Consider the following 21,372-nt stretch of genomic DNA (forward strand, 5'->3'; position numbering starts at 1 on the left):
TTTTTTTTAAGGGTTTTTTTAATAGCATTTTAAGTCCTGTTCTGCAAAAAGTAATGTTCTGTAAGCATCAGTGCTTCAAATAAGAGACCAGACTGGGGGTACATAAGTGACTACTACCACTAACATCATGTAATAATATCAATGGGGGAATAAAAACAGTAGATCATAAAGTATTGGTTCTTTGGTGCAAAACAAAGACTCAGTAGATCACTTGTCTGTGCTTTAGCATAAGAATTAGGACCCCTCCTGTCTTCTCACCGTGGCACCCCCATCATGGGACAGGAGGATTTAGTACATAGGGAAATCGCTAAACTTGTGTTTCAGGTTTAGAGGGTTATGAGAGGTTCCCACTGCCTATGTGATATGGCTTCAACCTAAGCTAGGCCTCACTGTCTCAATAGACCTTCCTGTATGGTCACTATGCTAGTGCCCTGATTCCATGCATTCAACTGCTAAAATGTCTTCTCGACTTTTAAGGAAAGCGTAACAGTAAAAAGGAAGACCCATCACAGATGGTCATCTTTTCGCATGTATGGATAGACGGCTCTCTTGACAGCATCCTTCAGGTCTTTGTTTCTGATACTGTAGATCAGAGGATTCAGTAAAGGGTTAATGAGGGCATATATCACGGACACCACCTTGTTAAGAGTAAAGAAATTGCTAGTGGTGGGCACAAAATAGATAAAGATAACAGAACCGTAGAAAATAAACACCACGGTAAGATGAGAAGTGCAGGTAGAGAAGGCTTTAAGCTTTCCATGACTGGTCTGGATCCTCAGAACGGTGCTGAAGATGCGAAAGTAGGGGACAAATATGATGGCAAAAGCCCCGATTCCAAGGATTCCACCAACAGTAAATATGACTACAATGTTTATTAAAGTATCAGTACAAGAGATCTGGTACAAATGAGGAAGGTCACAGAAGAAGTTATGGATGGTGTTTGGACCACAAAAGGTCAACCTGAGCGTGAATAAAGTGTGGACTAGTGAATAAAGGAACGCAAGAACCCAAACCCCAGATGCCATCTGGGTACAAACCATCCAGGACATGATCTGGGTGTAGCGCAGGGGGTGGCAGATGGCAATGTATCTGTCATACGACATGCTAGAAAGCAAGAAGAGCTCCGCACTGGCCAGGTAGATGAAGAAGAAGACTTGGGTTGTGCAGGCCGGTAAAGATATTGAGTGGTTCTTGATGACCAAGTCAAGAAGCATTTTAGGAGCCGTCACTGAAGAGTAGGAGACATCTATAAAGGCCAAGTTTCCGAGAAAGAAGTACATTGGTGTGTGAAGTTGGGAGTCGGTGAAGACGAAAACAATGATTAGGACGTTTGTGATGACCGTCAAGAGATAGATGAAGAAGAAGACAATGAAGATAAGGTATAAGTTGTGAGGATAATCTGAAAGGCCGATGAGAATAAATTCAGTCACTTTGGTGAAATTTGTCATTACTTTTATCAAAGTAATTCCGATGCCTAAAATGCTGAATAATGTGGGTCAAAGAGAGATCAGTAAGTAGCAAGAACTTGAGGACACAAGAGGTCGCCTGAAGGTTTCATATTGATCAAGTGGAGCTATTGCTGCCTGACTAATATAGAGAGATCCAGATCTTCGTCCTCCCAGGAGATGTAAAACACTGCGAATAACAAGGCAATTTTACAAAGCCTCAGAGCATTAATTATAATTAGAGCTGGGCGAATGCTCAAATATTCAAGTTCAGATTCTTCGTGCCTAATAATTTCTGTTATTCGTGTATTCCTACCAAATAACAAATTTAATGCATGTCAATGGTAAAATTTTCCAGAGGTCCTTGGAGGTCTGGGAGGGCTGGGAAACTGGAAGGAAAAGTGTTGAAACTGAATGGAAACAACATGGGGAAGATGCCTGGTTGCATTTCGGACTCACTGTTGGTTTCTGGGAATAATGTTGTCAGAGTATTACAGAGATTAAAGCAGGAAAATTATACTTAGTGAGTTTCCCCACAGCTGTCACACTGCTTTGTGGTCCAATCATTAAAGCTCATGAATATGTACTTTTCCCCGCCCACCCTCCCTAACTGTGTCTGTGATTGGTTGCAGTGCTGTTTCTCCCAGCCACCCTTGGTAACAGTGTCTGTGGTTAGTTGCAGTCCTGCTTCCACCGCCCAACCTCTGTGCCGGCGTCTGTGATTGGTTGCCCTCACACTAGCTGGTTGTGTCCTCGAAGTTGAGTGTAAAAATAAATACATAATTGGAAAAAATGGTGCAGGTCCCAGTATTTTGATACCCAGTGTAAATAAGCCAGACACCTACAACTTGCAGCCCCTAGCTTTGTATGTTATCTTGGCTGTGTGTCAACATACAAGGGACCCCAATCATTTTTTTTTTTGTTAAAAATAAATAATTATAAAAACATAGGGTCTCCCTCAATTTTGATACCTAACGAAGAATAAGCTGATAGTAAGGGACTGATATTCTCAGTCTGAGAAGGCCCATGGTTATTGGACCCTCCCCAGCCTAAACATAGCAGCCCGCAGCCGCCCCAGAATTGGTGCAACCATTAGAATATAACTACTATAATTCTGCCCTCTATGTAAAAACATATACCGTAACTACTATAATACTGCCCCATGTACAAGAATATAAATACTATAATGCTGCTCCATGTTCAAGAATATAACTACTATAATACTGCTCCTATATACAAGAATATAACTACTATAATACTGTCCCCTATGTACAAGAATATAACTACTATAATACTACCCCTATGTACAAGAATATAACTACTATAATACTGCCCCTATGTACAAGAATATAACTACTATAATACTGCCCCTATCTACAAGAATATAACTACTATAATACTGTCCCCTATGTACAAGAATATAACTACTATAATACTACCCTTATGTACAAGAATATAACTACTATAATACTGCCCCTATGTACAAGAATATAACTACTATAATACTGCCCCTATCTACAAGAATATAACTACTATAATACTGTCCCCTATGTACAAGAATATAACTACTATAATACTGCCCCTATGTACAAGAATATAACTACTATAATACTGCCCCTATGTACAAGAATATAACTACTATAATACTGCCCCTATCTACAAGAATATAACTACTATAATACTGCCCCCTATGTACAAGAATATAACTATTATAATAAGTCTATTTTGAAAATATAGTACAAACTCTGGATATGATGCTGAGCACGTACACCCATCTGTTCCGAATCGGCGCCGCCAGAGCCGCAAACAGCCTGCTGCGGTTCCTGTTGCACCCAGGCGCCGACTGCCATTTTTGGCCGTGCCTCGGGTCGTCCAGCTGGCTGCTTCCTCCTCCACGTCTAAGTGTGGAGAGGCGGCTAGTGCGCATGTGCGCCTCGATTTACCCCAGCCAGAGTCTAAGTCCAGTGTTTCGCCTCAAGAGCATGCTCAACCTGAAAGTGCCATTTCTGAGGCTAAGTCTTTGGTTCAGGCTACTGAGCATGCTCCTACACTTAGTGCATCAGGCAGATAGTCTGATTTCCGAGACTGTTGTTCAGGCTACTGAGCATGCTCAGGCACTTAGTGCATTAGAGGCTAGGTCCGGTAAGGACCTCACTGAGCATGTCTGTGAGGTGGCAAGTCCTGATAGGGAAGAGGGTGTCAGGTGTCCTGATGATGTGGCCACTCCGGACTGGCTCGCAGAGGCACGCCCCTATGATCTGGCACCTCACCATTGGTCGTCAGACGATGACTGGTGAGGTGTTTGTGGCGTGGCTGCCATGAGGTCATCAATGACATGGCGGTTCCGGATAGGCCGCTGGTGACGTCACTGATGACATGGCACTCTGCTATTGGACCTTGGTGGTTCCACCCTGGCTTTGGGGCGGACCCAGGTTATAAAAGGGGCTGGAGACAACATGGAGGCACGCAGTCTTCACTTAGAGTTCATGGTGGCATAAGCCTTGTTGGAAGTGGTAGGTAGGGCTAGGCGAACGGTGCCTGTCACGCCAAGATTCGTGGCTCAGCACATCAGGGTCAGGCACCGTGCTTCCTTGCTGCCGTTCCAGTAGTGCTATAGCAGTCCAGTGGCGTTAACTGGACTGCGGTTGCTGCATTACTTGTCCGTTTGTGCCTCCTACGCACACGGACAGCATACTTGCTGCGTCACCGGTCCGATTGTGCGGCGTTAACAGGGTGTTCCTGGATTGGGTGTGTGAACCCTATTTCCCTCTTCGGCTTCCCAGTCAAATGCTACTGGTGTGACTACCTGGTCTGACGTGTCCTTCACACACATGGCCAGTCGAGTGGTGACCAGAAACGCTAATCGAAGGACCGCTCGGCCTGACGTGTCTTTCACACGTGGCCGACAGGGCGCTGTCGCAGTGGTCTTTTCGGTCAACGCTAACTGGTCACCACCCGGCCTGACGTGTTCCCTTCACACGTGGTCGGAGTAGCGCCCGCTCCACCGAAACGCTAACTGGGTTGTCTTCCGGTCTGACGTGTCCTTACACACGTGACCGGTTCCCAGGTCTCCTGGGTTATCTCTGGGTCATCAGCTCTTTAGTCTCCGCCTAACCCACATGGTGCCAGCAGCTCCATTACCATCTGGAGCACGGTGGGCCCCGACTGGCGATTGGGATATATACCCTTGGTCCTAATCTGCCGGTCCCCCCGTAACCCCATCTTCATTGGTCGACCATGACGAGGCCTGTTCTGAGTGGAACTTGTCTTGTTAAAGCGCTGTATGGTCTTGGCTCCCGTGCTGCAGCTCAGTTTCAGAGTGTTGGCTATCTTCTTATAGCCTCGGCCATCTTTATGTAGAGCAAAAATTATTTTTTTCACATCCTCAGAGAATTCTTTGCCATGAGGTGCCATTTCCCCCATTCTGATAATTATGTCCCCCCATCTTGGTATATATGTTCCCATCCTGGTAAATATGTCCCTAATCTTAGTAAATATGTCCCCCATCCTACACCCCATAATGGTACATATCTCCTCATCCTAGGCCCCATCTGGCAGGGACGTAATGATCGCGGTCGCAGAGGTCGCCATTGCGACCGGGTCCGGCAGGTTAGGGGCCCGGCGGCCACCCTGCAGTTCAGAATCCAGCTCCTTTCTGTGAGAGAGGAGCGGAACTGTTTTGTCGCAGACCACGCGGTCGCTATATGACCCGGTGCCGTCGCTGACACCGGGCCCCCCTGCCTGGTGTCAGCAGTAGCGGCATCGGGCCTCCTCCATCGTCATTGCACACAGCAATGAAAAAGCATCGTGGGTGCGTGCCGCTCTATAATTCTCCCCCTGTGCCTGCGTGTTGACGTCCCTCCTGTGTGACTGCTATGCTGAGGCATGCAGAGTGCAGGACAGGAGGACGCTGACCAGAGCAGTGGAGGAACAAAGGAGAGCGGTAAGGACAGAGTAGTGGTGGAATAAGGAGAGAGGTGATGACAGAGCAATGGTGGAACGAAGAGAGAGGTGAGCACTTGTTGGTTATTTATTTATTTTTTTTAAATCAGTGAGTACACGGTGGCTAGAGGCCTGAGGGGGCTGCATTATACATGGAGGCCTAGGGGGCTGTATTATACATGGAGGCCCGGTGGGGCTGCATTATACATGGCGGCCAAAGGGGCTGTATTATACATGGAGGCCCGAGTGGCTGCATTATACATGGAGGCCTAGGGGGCTGCATTATACATGAAGGCCTGGGGCTTACATTTTATATGGAGGCCTGGGGGGCTGCATTATATATGGAGGCCTAGGGGCTGCATAATACAACATGAAGGACATTTTATACATGGACCATAGGAATGCATTATACATGGAAGTCTATGGGGCTGCATTGTACATGAAGGTCTATGGGGATGCATTATACAATGTGAAGGACACCTTATACATGGACTATAGGGGTGCATTATACATGGAGGAGTATGAGGCTGCATAATATAAAATGAAGGACACCTTATACATGGAATATAGGGGTGCATTATACATGGAAGAATATGGAGCTGCATAATACAAGATGAAGGTATTATGGGGCTCAGGGCCGGATTATAGGCGGGGCAGGCGGGGCTTCAGCCCAGGGGCCCCCACCACAAGAGCTTCTGAGGGGGCCCCCACCACCATCAGTGTGAGCGCCATTTTATTAAGGTTCAGGACCACACTGTACCTTTAAGAGAATTTCAATCTGGCCGTCACTATGCTGCAGACACGCCCACTGCATGCTGTGTGGGCTGAGTCTGCAAGGATGACGTCACCGCGCGCCTGCTGCTTCTTAGGGTACTTTCACACATCCGGATTTTTGCTCTGCGGCACAATACGGCGTTCTGCAGAAAAACCGCAACCGGCTTTTGTAACGCCGATTGCGTTTTTTTTTTGCATTGACTTACATTAGTGCCGCATTGTGCCGCAGGGGCTTGCGTTCGGTCCGGTTTTTGCCGCATGCGGCAGATGTAGCCGATGCGGCGGCCGGATCGAACGTACCCTGCAACGTTTTTTGCTCCGGCAAAAAACACCGCATCGCGCCGCATCCGGCCGCTGCGGCGCATTTTTCAATGCATCCCTATGGAGGCCGGATGCGGCGCGATGCGGAAAAAAACCGCATCCGGTCGCCGCATGCGGTATTTTCCACTGCGCATGCTCAGTAGCATGCCGCAACCGGAAAAAACCGGACCGGCCGCATGTAAAAACTTATGCAAAGGATGCGGTGTTTTCACCGCATCCGTTGCATAGTTTTCACAGCCGGATTGAGCCGCAGGGCTCAAACCGGATGTGTGAAAGTAGCCTTAGTGCCGTACAGGAGCTTGTGGGAGGACCGGAGCCGAGGCCTTGGTGGATGATGGTGAGTGACGTCATCCATCATGGTGCGGGCAGGAGGCTGCAGTGAGGAGGGAGCAGGACGGGATTTCATAGTGTCAGCGGCAGCTCTGCCGGCGGGATCAGTGTGAGTTATTGCAGGAGTGTGAGCTGCTGCAGATCAGGTCGGGCTGTCAGTGCCGGGTCATCGGCCTCATCCCTCCCCTGCAATAACTCACACTGATCTTCAGCAGAGACATCACTACACAGAATCCTGCACTGATCACATCTGAGCCTGCAGCACACATTACACTATATGGCCCATATTACATATAGAATATGTGAGGTCCTGTAGGCCCAGGTGTGATCAGTGCAGGGCATTGTATATCTGTGTATATACCACATCTAGTGTACAGAGCAGTGTGATATACTGTGTACATTATATATCACATCCAGTGTACAGAGCAGTGTGATATACTGTGTACATGGTATACCACATCCAGTGTACAGAGCAGTGTGATATACTGTGTACATTATATATCACATCCAGTGTACAGAGCAGTGTGATATACTGTGTACATGGGATACCACATCCAGTGTACAGAGCAGTGTGATATACTGTGTACATTATATATCACATCCAGTGTACAGAGCAGTGTGATATACTGTGTACATGGTATACCACATCCAGTGTACAGAGCAGTGTGATATACTGTGTACATTATATACCACATCCAGTGTACAGAGCAGTGTGATATACTGTGTACATTATATACCACATCCAGTGTACAGAGTAGTGTGATATACTGTGTACATTATATACCACATCCAGTGTACAGAGCAGTGTGATATACTGTGTACATTATATATCACATCCAGTGTACAGAGCAGTATGATATACTGTGTACATGGGATACCACATCCAGTGTACAGAGTAGTGTGATATACTGTGTACATTATATATCACATCCAGTGTACAGAGCAGTGTGATATACTGTGTACATGGTATATCACATCCAGTGTACAGAGTAGTGTGATATACTGTGTACATTATATATCACATCCAGTGTACAGAGCAGTGTGATATACTGTGTACATTATTTATCACATCCAGTGTACAGAGCAGTGTGATATACTGTGTACATGGTATACCACATCCAGTGTGCAGAGCAGTGTGATATACTGTGTACATTATATACCACATCCAGTGTACAGAGCAGTGTGATATACTGTGTACATTATATACCACATCCAGTGTGCAGAGCAGTGTGATATACTGTGTACATTATATATCACATCCAGTGTACATTATATATCACATCCAGTGTACAGAGCAGTGTGATATACTGTGTACATGGGATACCACATCCAGTGTACATAGTAGTGTGATATACTGTGTACATTATATATCACATCCAGTGTACAGAGCAGTGTGATATACTGTGTACATGGTATACCACATCCAGTGTACAGAGTAGTGTGATATACTGTGTACATGGTATACCACATCCAGTGTACAGAGCAGTGTGATATACTGTGTACATGGTATACCACATCCAGTGTACAGAGTAGTGTGATATACTATGTACATGGTATACCACATCCAGTGTACAGAGCAGTGTGATATACTGTGTACATGGTATACCACATCCAGTGTACAGAGTAGTGTGATATACTGTGTACATGGGATACCACATCCAGTGTACAGAGCAGTGTGATATACTGTGTACATTATATATCACATCCAGTGTACAGAGCAGTGTGATATACTGTGTACATGGTATACCACATCCAGTGTACAGAGCAGTGTGATATACTGTGTACATTATATATCACATCCAGTGTACAGAGTAGTGTGATATACTGTGTACATGGTATACCACATCCAGTGTACAGAGCAGTGTGATATACTGTGTACATGGTATACCACATCCAGTGTACAGAGCAGTGTGATATACTGTGTACATGGTATACCACATCCAGTGTACAGAGCAGTGTGATATACTGTGTACACACATCAGATGGCATATAATGTGTATATTGTATAACATCTGGTGTCTGTATCACAGTAAACCCGGTCAAATGCTGGGGCCCTGAGCTGTCGGGGGGCCCAATCGCGGTGGCAGGAGTGGCGTACCGCTAGTCAGGGGGCCCGGTGCTAGCGCTGTCACCAGCCTCCCCCCCGCCGAGGATCGCACTTTCAATTGTATCGGCATCGCAGTTGCCGATACAATTGAGAGCAATGATGAGATTGGGCGGCTCTCTCTCATGATTCTCCTCACTGTCTCTGTTGGCAATCTGACAGCTCTGCAGCGGAGCTCGGTGACGTCATCACTGCGCGCCTGCTGATAGGTCGAACAACAGCAATGGACGCGCCGAGGAGACCGGAGCAGCGGGGGAACGAGGAGAAGTCAGTATGTACAATCACTGTGGCCAGACGACCATGGGGGTACATTAAATGATATGGCGGCTGTACACTACATGAGGATGCCTATTGCTATCTGGTTCTCTGCACTGTGCTATATACTGGCTGTATACTACATGAGGGTGCCTAATGCTAACTGGCTCTGCACTGTGCTATATAGGGGCTGTATACTACATGAGGATGCCTAATGCTATCAGGGTCTGCACTGTGCTATATAGGGGCTGTGTACTATGTGAAGGTGCTTAATATTATCTGGTCTGCTCTGTGCTATATAGGGGCTGTGTACTATGTGAGGATGCCTAATGCTATTGGCTCTGCACTGTGCTATATAGGGGCTGTGTACTACGTGAGGATGCCTAATGCTATCTGGGTCTGCACTGTGCTATATAGGGGCTGTGTACTACATGAGGGTGCCTAATGCTATATGGGTCTGCATTGTGCTATATGGGGGCTGTATACTACATGAGGGTGCCTACTGCTATATGGGTCTGCATTGTACTATATGAGGACTGCTTATTGTAATATGGGGCTGCATAGTGCCATATGGGGGCTGCATAGTGCCATATGGGGGCTGTATACTACATGAGGGTGCCTACTGCTATATGGGTCTGCATTGTACTATATGAGGACTGCTTATTATAATATGGGGGCTGCATAGTGCCATATGGGGGCTGCATAGTGCCATATGGGGGCTGCATAGTGCCATATGGGGGCTGCATAATGCCATATGAGGGCTGCATAATGCCATATGGGGGCTGCATAATGCCATATCGGGGCTGCATAATGCCATATCGGGGCTGCATAATGCCATATCAGGGCTGCATAATGCCATATCGGGGCTGCATAATACTATATGGAGGAATATTGAGGCTGCATAATACTATACCCCCAGAGTTGTATGTCCCTTCCACCCCAGAGCTGTATACCCTAAGAGCTGCATGTCACCCCCCCACCTCAGAGCTGTTTGTCCCCCCACCTCAGAGCCACTGCCCCCCTCTAGAGCTGTATGCCCCCCATTGCTCCATACCCCTTTCCTTAGTAATATTTATGCCCCCCCAGTAATGTGTATGTCCCCAGCCTCTCATGTGATGTGTATATACATCGGTGTTAGTGTGCTCTATGTGCGGCCATGTCTGTTAGTGACTGCCACCAATCAGCGTGGCACAGACACATGCCCAGGAGGAGTTGGATGGAGACAAGCGGGGAGGTGAATGAGACTGTTGCTGGCTTCCCAATATTAAAAATATATATAAAAATATAAAAATGTGTCTGTGTGTGCATGTATGATGTGTATCTGTGTATGATGTGTGTATGTCATCTATGTATGTCAGTGTATATGACTGTGTCTAGATTTATGTCTGTTTATATGTGTTTTTGTGAATTTCTCTTTAAATATATATGTGTACGTATGCCTGTATGTGTATGTATCTGTGCATGTCTGTGTGTGGATGGGGCCCACTGAGACTCTTTCGCCCAGGGCCCACAAAAACCTGGAGCCGGCCCTGCGTGTACCAGTCATGTATTTTCCTGTACACTGTGCAGGGGCGTACCTTTGGGGGGCATGCGGCATATTTGCATATTTATCAAAGGGGCACCATTGGAAAGTGTGAGGCAGCAGTATGGTGGGAGAAAATTGTAAGTAGACAGTATTGGGAAAGAAAAGTGTGAGGGGCATAGAATAGAGACTGGGTAGTGGTGGGGGATAAGCAGTATAGAGAAGGGGCGGCATGGTGGCCAGTGTGAGGGCTCAGTATGGAGGGCACAGTATGCTGAGGCGGGGGAATGTGAGACGGAGGTACAGTATAGTGACTGGATAGTGAAGGACATAGGCAGTATAGAGAAGGGGCAGCATGGTGGCCAGTGTGAGGGCACAGTATGGAGGGCACAGTATGCTGAGGAGGGGGAATGTGAGACTGAGGTGCAGTATAGAGAAGGGGCAGCAAGGTGTGTGAGGGCACAGTATGGAGGAGGGCACAGTATGCTGAGAAGGGGGAATGTGAGACTGAGGTGCAGTAATTATATCTAAATGCTATAGTGCGTGCTCTACTGTTACGGCTAAAATTGTTAACGTTATTGGGCCCCCACCAGATTTTCTGCCCAGGGGCCCCCACCAACCTTAATCTGGCCCTGATGGGGCTGCATTATAATATAGGACTATGGGGGCTACATTATAATATATGGAGGACTATGGATGCTACCTTATACATGGAGGACTATGGAGGACATGGAGGACTATGTGGTGCAGTATAATATATGGAGTACTATGGGGTGAATTATAATATAAGAAGAACTATGGGAAATTCATTATAATAATTGGAGAGTCCATGGCTGGAGCCACGTGAGGGGGTGAGGTTACCTACAGCTGACTTTCTAATGAAGGCCACGCTTAAAGTGTGGGACCGGGTGAGGCAGAGGGGCTCCTTGACTGGTCCTCCGCTTCTGCTCATCCCAATTTTTTTCTAACCCGGAATTTTCCCCGGGATTCACACGTTCCTCCTTTCTGCGCTGGAAGTTGGAAGATGATTTTAGGGTATATCTTGCTTTAAAAGGGAATGATATTATGTCTTTCGGAGACATGCAGGGCCTGGACCCCCCGCACTTGCTGTCTTGGATTGAGTATAGACAACTATACTCCTTTGTCTGTAATCGAGAGAGAAACTGGAAACACATACATGACATTTCTCCGACTCCGTTGGTGGGGATTTTTGCAAAAACAAACCCTCAATCTTATTTAATTTCAGTCATCTACAAATTACTGAGTCAGGCGGCCCCGGATACAGACACAGACCAAATTTCATATCTAACTGGGAGACAGAACTGGGCTCTACTTTTACTGAGGAGGAGAAGCAGAAAGCTTACCTGTTTACCCATAAGATGTCCACAGCTGGTTATGCAAAAGAAAAGAACTACAAAATTCTATCCAGATGGTACCAATATCCAGTGAAGCTATGTAAGATCTATCCGTCTATGTCAGAGTTGTGTTGGCGGTGTGGGGGGGCCTCCGGGACGATGCTACATATTTGGTGAGAGTGTTCGCTGATCAAGCCCTTCTGGTTGGAGGTGTTTCAGACATACACCAAAATTACTGGAGAATCGGTGACACTATCACCACAGATCTCGTTGCTGTCCATGTTGCCTGGCTCTATTAAGACACAAAAGGGAGATCTGCTTAGATTTTGTCTAACAGCAGCTCGCTCGGTGATCCCTAGGCACTGGCGGACGACGATCCCTCCATCATTGTAAGAATGGCAACAGGAATTGGCCTCCATATTTTATATGGAGGACTTGTCAGCAGAGGCAACAAGGGACAGTGAGAGATTCTTAAAAATTTGGCAGCCCTGGATCCTTTTCAAAGATACTGAAGCGTTCCTAGAACTGTTCGGCCCTTGAGCCGATAGTAATCCCGCTCATGGTTCCTACCTTAGCCTGCCACACCTGGGAGCACCACGGCCTTCCTCCCCCTCAGACCTTCCCTTCCCTCACCCTCCTTCGCTGCTTTTCTGCTACTTATTTCCTTTCTTCTCTTGGCTATCTATTATTTATACTCTAAGATGCCTTGCATTATGGTTGGAGTGTCAATCTTTTCCCCAATATATGGGATCTACGTGCCAGACTGATGGGGGGTGCATTATAATATATGGAGGACTATGGGTTGAATTATAATACATGGATAACTATGGGAAATGCATTATAATACATGGAGGACTATGGAGGTGCATTCTAATATATGACGGGTTATGTGGGACCTTTTATAGTATATGGAAGGCTATGTGGGGGCCATAGTATGTGGAGAACTATATATGAGGGGGGACAAAGATACAAGCATGCAATAGAAACGTATTGTGCTGAGGGAAAAAGGCTCTTTCCCTCAGCACCCAGCTTTCCCATGCTCTGCTACACATCTTCTCTCAGCACCCAGCTTTCCCAAGTTCTGCTACACATCTTCTCTCAGCACCCAGCTTTCCCATGTGCTGATATGGGAAAGCTGGGTGCTGAGTGAAAGATGTATAGCAGAGCATGAGGAAGCTGGGTGCCGAGGACAAGATGGATATCAGAACATAGGAAAGCTGGGTGCTGATAGAGGGATTTCAGATCATGGGAAACCTGGGTGCTGTGGGTAAAAGCCAAGTGTCAACGTCATTATCCCGTACCCCAAGTGTCAGTGTACGTGGAGGGGAGGGCCCAGAGCGAACTTTGCCCCGGAGCCCATTAAACTTTAACCACTGCCATCCGGGTATATATGGCCCCATCCGGATGTGTTCCCATTCTGGTAAATGGTTTAGAAAGTAAAATTGACAACTGGAGGCTCTGTCCAGCCAAGGTAAAGGTAGAAACGGATTTATTTAAAATTGACTTGATAAAATATTGTACATTGCGTTTCTACACTGGATTGCTGCCTTCATCTGGTACAGACAAAATCTTCATAGACATCTTTCGTATAGTTCATTCAACTCTGATAAATTGTCAGATTTATTAACAGTTTACTGGGACGTAACAATTATTAGTAGGAGCTATGTAAACTGGAGATCAAAATTAGAGAACAACACACAATTTCCTAAATGTTGCGGCCATTGTGTCGTCCTATGTAATTATTAGAGATGAGCGAACCGGTCGCGGTTCGGCTCGAGGTCGGTTCGCCGAACGGACGTCCCGTTCGAGTTCGGCTCGTCGAATGTTCGGCGAACCGAACTCGAACTGCATAGGAAACAATGGCAGGCAATCACAAACACATAAAAACACCTAGAAAACACCCTCAAAGGTGTCCAAAAGGTGACAAACAACTCACAACACAACACAAACACATGGGAAAGTGACAAGGACATATACTCATGCGAAAACAAAAGAGCTGGACAAGGAAAAAGAGGAGGACACACAGATATAGGCATGACATGCCCTTCTAAAATCATCTAAAACACCGCAAGGTGACTCCAAGCGGAGTCTCCCTTTTTTTTCCAAAAATTGGGCCCCACACAGACACCTTATCAGTGGCAGCACTTGTGCCCTAGTTGCAAACAGGATGTTTTGATTTGCATCAAGCACATTCCAAATCCACAAGCCTTTACTCTCCCCAGGATGACACAGGGGTAGTAAATTCCTTGTGGATCCATGACTTGTTCATTTTGATGAACGTTAGTCTGTCCACATTGTCACTGGACAGACGCGTGCGCTTATCTGTCAGCACACACCCAGCAGCACTGAAGACACGTTCAGAGACAACGCTGGCAGCTGGACACGACAAAATCTCCAAGGCGTAACTGGAGAGCTCTGGCCATTTTTCTAGATTTGAAGCCCAAAAGGAGCAAGTCTCCATTTGCAAAGTCATGGCATCGATGTTCATTTGGAGATACTCCTGTATCATCCTCTCCAGCCGTTGACTATGTGTCAGACTTGTTGTCTCTGATGGCCTTGCAAAGGATGGTCTAAAAAAATTATGAAAAGATTCCATAAAATTGCTGTTACCAGCACCAGATACGGTCCTACTGGTACGGGTAGACTGTTGAAGATGACGAGACCGTCCCATGTTTGTCAAGTTACAACTGGGAGATTCACTCCCTGCACCTGCATGGTTGTTTGGTGGGAAAGCCGAGTTAAGATCGAGTAACAGCTTCTGCTGATACTCCTGCATACGTGCGTCCCTTTCTATGGCTGGAATTATGTCACAAAATTTGGACTTGTACCGGGGATCTAATAGTGTGGCAAGCCAGTAGTCATCATCACTTCTAATTTTGACAATACGAGGGTCATGTTGGAGGTAGTGCAACAAGAAGGCACTCATGTGTCTTGCGCAGCCATGCGGACCAAGTCCACGCTGTGTTTGTGGCATAGAGGTGCTAACCGTTCTTTCTTCCTCTGACATCTCCCCCCAACCTCTTTCAACAGAAATTTGACCAAGGTCTCCCTCATCCGCTGAGTCTTCCATGTCCATGGACAGTTCGTCCTCCATTTCTTCATGTTCTCCTGCACCTTCCTCAATATTTAGCCTGCTACTATGCGCCCTTGTTGATCCCTGTCCCCCATGGTCCCATGCCTGCTGCGTTCGTGATGAACGTCTGGACCTTGGTGATGTTGTTGTGTCTTGCGCATATGAATCCTCCTGTACTTCCTCTCCTTCCTGTTGTCCCACCCCCTGACTCCGAATAGTGTTTAGCGTGTGCTCCAGCATGTAAATGACTGGAATTGTCATGCTGATAATGGCATTGTCAGCGCTAAACATATTCGTCGCCATGTCGAAACTGTGCAGAAGGGTGCATAGGTCCTTGATCTGAGACCACTCCATCAGGGTGATTTGCCCCACCTCTGCATCTCGTTGGCCCAGGCTATACGTCATGACGTATTGCACCAGGGCTCGGTGGTGCTGCCACAGTCGCTGTAACATGTGGAGAGTTGAATCCCAGCGTGTCGCCACATCGCATTTCAGGCGATGAACCGGCAGGCCGAAAGACTTCTGGAGCGATGCAAGTCGCTCAGCAGCGGTGGTTGAACGGCGGAAGTGAGCAGACAGTTTTCGTGCCCTGTTCAGAAGGCCATCTAGGCCGGGATAGTGTGTTAAAAATTGCTGGATGACAAGGTTCAACACGTGAGCCATACAAGGTACGTGTGTCACCTTGCCCAGGCGAAGGGCCGCACCCAGGTTTGCAGCATTGTCGCACACGGCCTTACCAGGCTGCAGGTTGAGTGGAGACAACCATTTATTAAACTCGGACCGCAGAGCTGACCACAACCCCTCAGCTGTGTGACTCCTATTCCCAAGACATGTCAAGCTAAAGACCGCCTGATGCCGTTGCGCTCTGCTGCCAGCATAGTAATGAGGGGTGCGTGATTCCTTCTGCGCAGTGAGAACGCTGGTGGCCTGACCAGGCAGGCTTGGGGCAGAGGGGGAGGACCCAGATGAGGTGGAGGATTCAGAAGCAGTGGCGGAACTTGGACAGACAGAGGATTGACACTCAAGTCGTGGGGACGGCAAGACTTGTGCAGCAGACCCTTCACTATCTATCACCATAGTTACCCAGTGCCCAGTCAGCGACATGTAACATCCCTGTCCATGCTTACTGGTCCAAGTATCGGTGGTGAAATGCACCCGTTGACACACAGAGTTTCTCAAGGAAGCGGTGATGTTGTGTGCGACATGCTGGTGTAGCGCAGGCACACCTTTCTTAGAGAAGTAGTGGCGACTAGGCATCTGGTACTGGGGCACAGCGACAGACATAAGGTCTCTAAAATTCTGTGTGTCCACTAGGCGGAAAGGCAGCATTTCGGTAGCCAACAGCTTACAGAGGGATAGAGTCAACCTCTTAGCTTTGTCATGGGTCGCAGGAAGTGGCCTTTTATTTGACCACATCTGAGGGACAGAGATCTGGCTGCTGTGTGTAGACGGTGTTGAGTAGGGTGTCCCTGGAAAAATGCAGGTTTGTGAGGAAAGTGCAGGCGGAGACATGTTGTTGCCTTCATCCAACGTTGGTGCTATCGATGTCTGAGAGAGCTGTACACACTCACTTGTTTCCCCTTCCAAACCAACTGACGACCTACCAAGCAAACTGCCTGTTGCGGTTTCAGTGGTGGAAGTTGTGCGTGGAAAAACAGGTGTGACAGCTGTCCCCACAGTCCTAGAAGATGAAGAGCGCGCGGATGCACTGGAAGGGGCAGGCGGTGGATGGTTCGCTCCGTTAGGCCGCATTGCAGCACGGTGAGCTTCCCACCGGGACATATGATATTTATTCATGTGACGATTCATGGAAGAAGTTGTCAAACTGCTGAGGTTTTGACCTCTACTAAGAGAACCATGACAAATTTTACAGATCACATAATTTGGGCGATCTTTTGCTATGTCAAAAAAGGACCAGGCTAGGCAAGGCTTAGAGGGCATGCGACCTGTTGATCCACCCCGACTAGTGCTCAGAGGCAGAGTGGTGGCTGAGGATGCAGTTGTAGATGTGCTACCAGTACTCCGACTCTGTCCAGGAAGGCGCAAGGTAACTTCGTCATCAGTTGCATCCTCCTCCACCACCTCTGTTGACCTCCTCGAGTGCCTGACTGTGGGTTGACAGTAGGTGGGATCTAGAACTTCATCATCAATTGTTGTGTTTGCACTCCCCTCCCCCTCAGACCGAGCCTCTTCTTGCCCTGACCGAATATTTAAGTTGTCATCCCAATCGGGTATCTGCGTCTCATCTTCATCAGTATGTTCCTCATTGTCTATAACCACAGGTGTTACAGTTTGTGACAAAGGGTCAACATTATGCTCAGAAACTTGGTCCTCACGGCCTGAATCAGAGTCACAAAGGTTCTGGGCATCACTGCAGACCATTTCCTGTTCTGTACTCACTGTAGCTTGGGAGCAGACCTCTGATTCCCAGGCTATAGTGTGACTAAACAGCTCTGCAGACTCAGCCATCTCAGTTCCACCATACTGTGCAGGGCTGATGGAGACTTCAGAGCTGGGAGAAAGCAAGTTTGATTGGGATGACAACTCAGAGGACTGGTGTTTTTTGGATGCGGTACTTGAAGTGGCTGAGAGGGCACTTGTTGGACCACTTGAGATCCATTCAAGCATTTTCCTTTTTTGGCCATCATCTACCTTTGTTCCTGTTGTTCGTGTCCGTAAAAAAGGGAGCACATCGGATTGTCCACAGTAAGTAGTAGACATCTTACTTTTGCTGGTAGATGGTCTATCTTCAGCAGATGATAATGGAGCTTTGCCACCTTCCCCACGGACAAACCCTTTTTTTCCTTTTCCAACACGCCTCTTCCCCTTTCCACCAGCATCTGTCATTTTGCCACTCATGTTGATTGCGACAAGATTGTGCACTGAAAATGTGGTAGTAAAAATTGAGAGGTGGTGTAGATTGCAGCGGTGGTCTAGCTTTATTAACAGCAGAATAATAAAGAATAAATATCCCTGACAATGCAACTACGGCCCTTAAACTGGCAGCATAAATTGCTAGTATAATGGCTTAGTAACTATCAGTTTGAGTGTGCAATGCAGGCAGACGTGCTGCAAATATCTGTGCACTAGTGGGACTATACAGAAGTCCAATAGCCACGTTTAGGATGACACTAAGTTCACTCAGTTACTAAGCCATTATACTAGCAAACACTGAGTGAACTTAGTGTCATCCTAAACGTGGCTATTGGACTTCTGTATAGTCCCACTAGTGCACAGATATTTGCAACACCTCTGCCTGCATTGCACACTCCAACTGATAGTTACTAAGCCATTATACTAGCAAACACTATCAGTTAGAGTGTGCAATGCAGGCAGAGGTGCTGCAAATATCTGTGCACTAGTGGGACTATACAGAAGTCCAATAGCCACGTTTAGGATGACACTAGGTACACTCAGTGTTTGCTAGAATAATGGCTTAGTTATAATGAGTTGGAGTGTGCAATGCAGGCAGACGTGCTGCAAATATCTGTGCACTAGTGGGACTATACAGACGTCCAATAGCCACGTTTAGGATGCCACTAGGTACACTCAGTGTTTGCTAGTATAATGGCTTAGTTATAATGAGTTGGAGTGTGCAGAGGGCAGGAGGGTACAGTGCCAGGATTGTGGGGCTCTGGGTAGAGGAATGGAAGCCTGCCTTTCTATTCCCTCCTAATGGGGAAATGCAGCGAGGAAATCCCTGACCTTAGCTACACAGATGCTGTCTCTGTTTTCAGGACCTGTCACCTATGGCTCTGACCCTGCCGGTACGAGCCCTTAAAAGGACTGATAGAAAGTGCTATCCCTATGCTGTCCAGCGCTGTGTATGGAGCGCATACAGCAGTATCGGCGATAGGACAAAGGACGGAGCTGCGCCAGTGATGTCTGACACCAAGGACGCAGAAGAGATAATGGCGTCCGGACGGGCAGATACTCGTTTTTATAATGCAGGGACATGTGACATGGACATCCTATCACACATGCCGTTGCTTCTCTGGCTAAAAGTCCACTTAGCTGTGTGTGTGTCTGGGATTGGCTGACATAATGGCCCTCCCCACTACACGCGCGCGCTTAGGGAAGGAAGACAAGGGAAAAAAAAAAAATGGCGATCGCTATTATACAAACAGCAGTGATCTGAATGCGCTGTTCCCGCACACTATACACTGAAATTTCATAATAGTGTGAGTCACAGAGTGACTTACACTATTACAGCGGAAAGCCAACTAGGAATTAGCTGTTTTTTTGCTGCTAGAACCGTTCTCAAACGTTTCTAGAACTATCGAGCTTTTGCAAAAAGCTTGAGTTCTAGTTCGATCTAGAACAGGCCCCAAAATCACTCGAGCCTAGAACTGGAGAACCTCGAACCGCGAACCGCGCTCAACTCTAGTAATTATATCATAACATGAGTAAACTCGCAGTATTTTAAGCTTATTTCATAAATTGAATTTATTCAAAAGAACATACTTAAAATGTAAATAAGACTTTCCAGTTTGCACTGACTTTTCAAAAATGGTGTGCCGTTACAAAGTGATTGAAACCCTCCAGCAGCAGGTTGCCAGATGAAGGCCAAAGGGGTGACCATATCAGCCATAGTAAGAGAAGTTGGTTGTTCCAAGTCTGTGATTTTGAGAATATTGCATCTTTACAACATCACAAACTCTTTCAAGGCCCCCAAGAAGGCTGGTCGCCCTCGAAAGACAAATGCAAGAGAGGACAGAATAATGCCGAGAATCTCCATGGGTAATTACAAAAATCTTTACATGTTCATCAATGTAGATTACATTATTTCTGAAAAAAGCAAGTGATCAGCCATTGTGCTCTAATTTTGATCTCGTGTGTGTGTGTGTGTGTGTGTGTATATGTGTATATATATATATATATATATATATATATATATATATATATATACTAGAAGGTGGCCCGATTCTACGCATCGGGTATTCTAGAATTTACGTATTGTGTAGTTCATGTATGATTTTTGTTATATATATATAATGTTGTTGTGTGTAGTTACCAAGTGTTTGTGTAGGGGCTGTACATGTTCTGGGTGTTGTCTGGGTGTGACGGGGGGTGAGAGCGGTGTTGTATGTGTGTTGCGTGTGTTGCATTGTTTGTGGAGCGCTGTGTGTCTGTAGCGTTGTGTGTGTGTTGCGCGGTTTGTGTGTGTGTGGTGTGTTTTGGGGGGAGGTATGTTTTGTGCAATGTGTGTGTTGTGCGGTATGTGCGTATATTTGTGTGTGCCGCGGTGTTTGTGTGTTGGTTGTTGTGTGTGTGCAGCGTTGTCTGTGTGTGTGGGTGTCTGTGTAGGGCAGTTGTTTGTGGTTCCCAGTGTGTGTGTGTGTGTGTGTGTGTGTGTGGTGTGTGGTGTGTTGTGCAGTGCGCGCGCGTGCGTGCGTGTGTGTGTTGGGGGGAGGTGCGCACTCCCAAACGTGCTCCATCCCCCATGCAGCGCACTCCCCATCGTGCTCCATCCCCCATGCAGCGCACTCCCCATCGTGCTCCATCCGCCATGCTGCGCACTCCCAAACGTGCTCCATCCGCCATGCTGCGCACTCCCAAACGTGCTCCATCCGCCATACTCCGCACTCCCTATCGTGCTCCATCCCCTATGCTGCGCACCCCCCATCGTGCTCCATCTCCCATGCTGCGCACTCCCAAACGTGCTCCACCCGCCATGCTGCGCACTCCCAAACGTGCTCCATCCCCCATGCTGTGAACTCCCCATCGTGCACCCATCCCCGATGCTGCGCACCCCCCCATCATGCTCCATCCCCGATGCTGCGCACCCCCCCATCGTGCTCCATCCCCCATGCTGCACCAGCATCAGCCTCTCTGCCCCCAGCATCAGCTTCTCTGCCCCCAGCATCAGCTTCTCTGCCCCCAGCATCAGCTTCTCTGCCCCCAGCATCAGCCTCTCTCCTCCCAGCATCAGCCTCTCTCATCCTAGCATCAGCCTCTCTCATCCTAGCATCAGCCTCTCTCCTCCCAGCATCAGCCTCTCTCTTCCCAGCCTTCCCCAGCATCAGCCTCTCTCCTCCCAGCCTCCCTCCTCCCACCCTCCCCCAGCATCAGCCTCCCTCTACCAGCCTCCCCCAGCATCAGCCTCCCCCAGCATCAGCCTCTCTTCTCTCAGCCTACCTCTCCCAGCCTCCCTCAGCATCAGCCTCCCTCTCCCAGCCTCCCCAAGCATCAGCCTCCACCAGCATCAGACTCTCTCCTTCCAGCCACCCCCAGCATCAGCCTCCGCCAGC

At 47.6% G+C, this 21,372-nt stretch overlaps 1 protein-coding gene across 1 annotated transcript; it reads right to left on the reverse strand.

Annotated features, from left to right (window-relative positions):
• Window positions 1-506: 506 nt before the first annotated feature.
• Window positions 507-1,448, reverse strand: LOC142250000 (olfactory receptor 5V1-like). The gene has a single exon (XM_075322064.1). It carries the CDS (start codon window positions 1,446-1,448, stop codon window positions 507-509), a length of 942 nt encoding a protein of 313 aa, XP_075178179.1.
• Between the last annotated feature and the right edge of the window lie 19,924 nt (window positions 1,449-21,372).

The sequence above is a fragment of the Anomaloglossus baeobatrachus genome, chromosome 8 (genome assembly GCF_048569485.1).
Source record: "Anomaloglossus baeobatrachus isolate aAnoBae1 chromosome 8, aAnoBae1.hap1, whole genome shotgun sequence".
NCBI classification, from domain to species: domain Eukaryota; kingdom Metazoa; phylum Chordata; class Amphibia; order Anura; family Aromobatidae; genus Anomaloglossus; species Anomaloglossus baeobatrachus.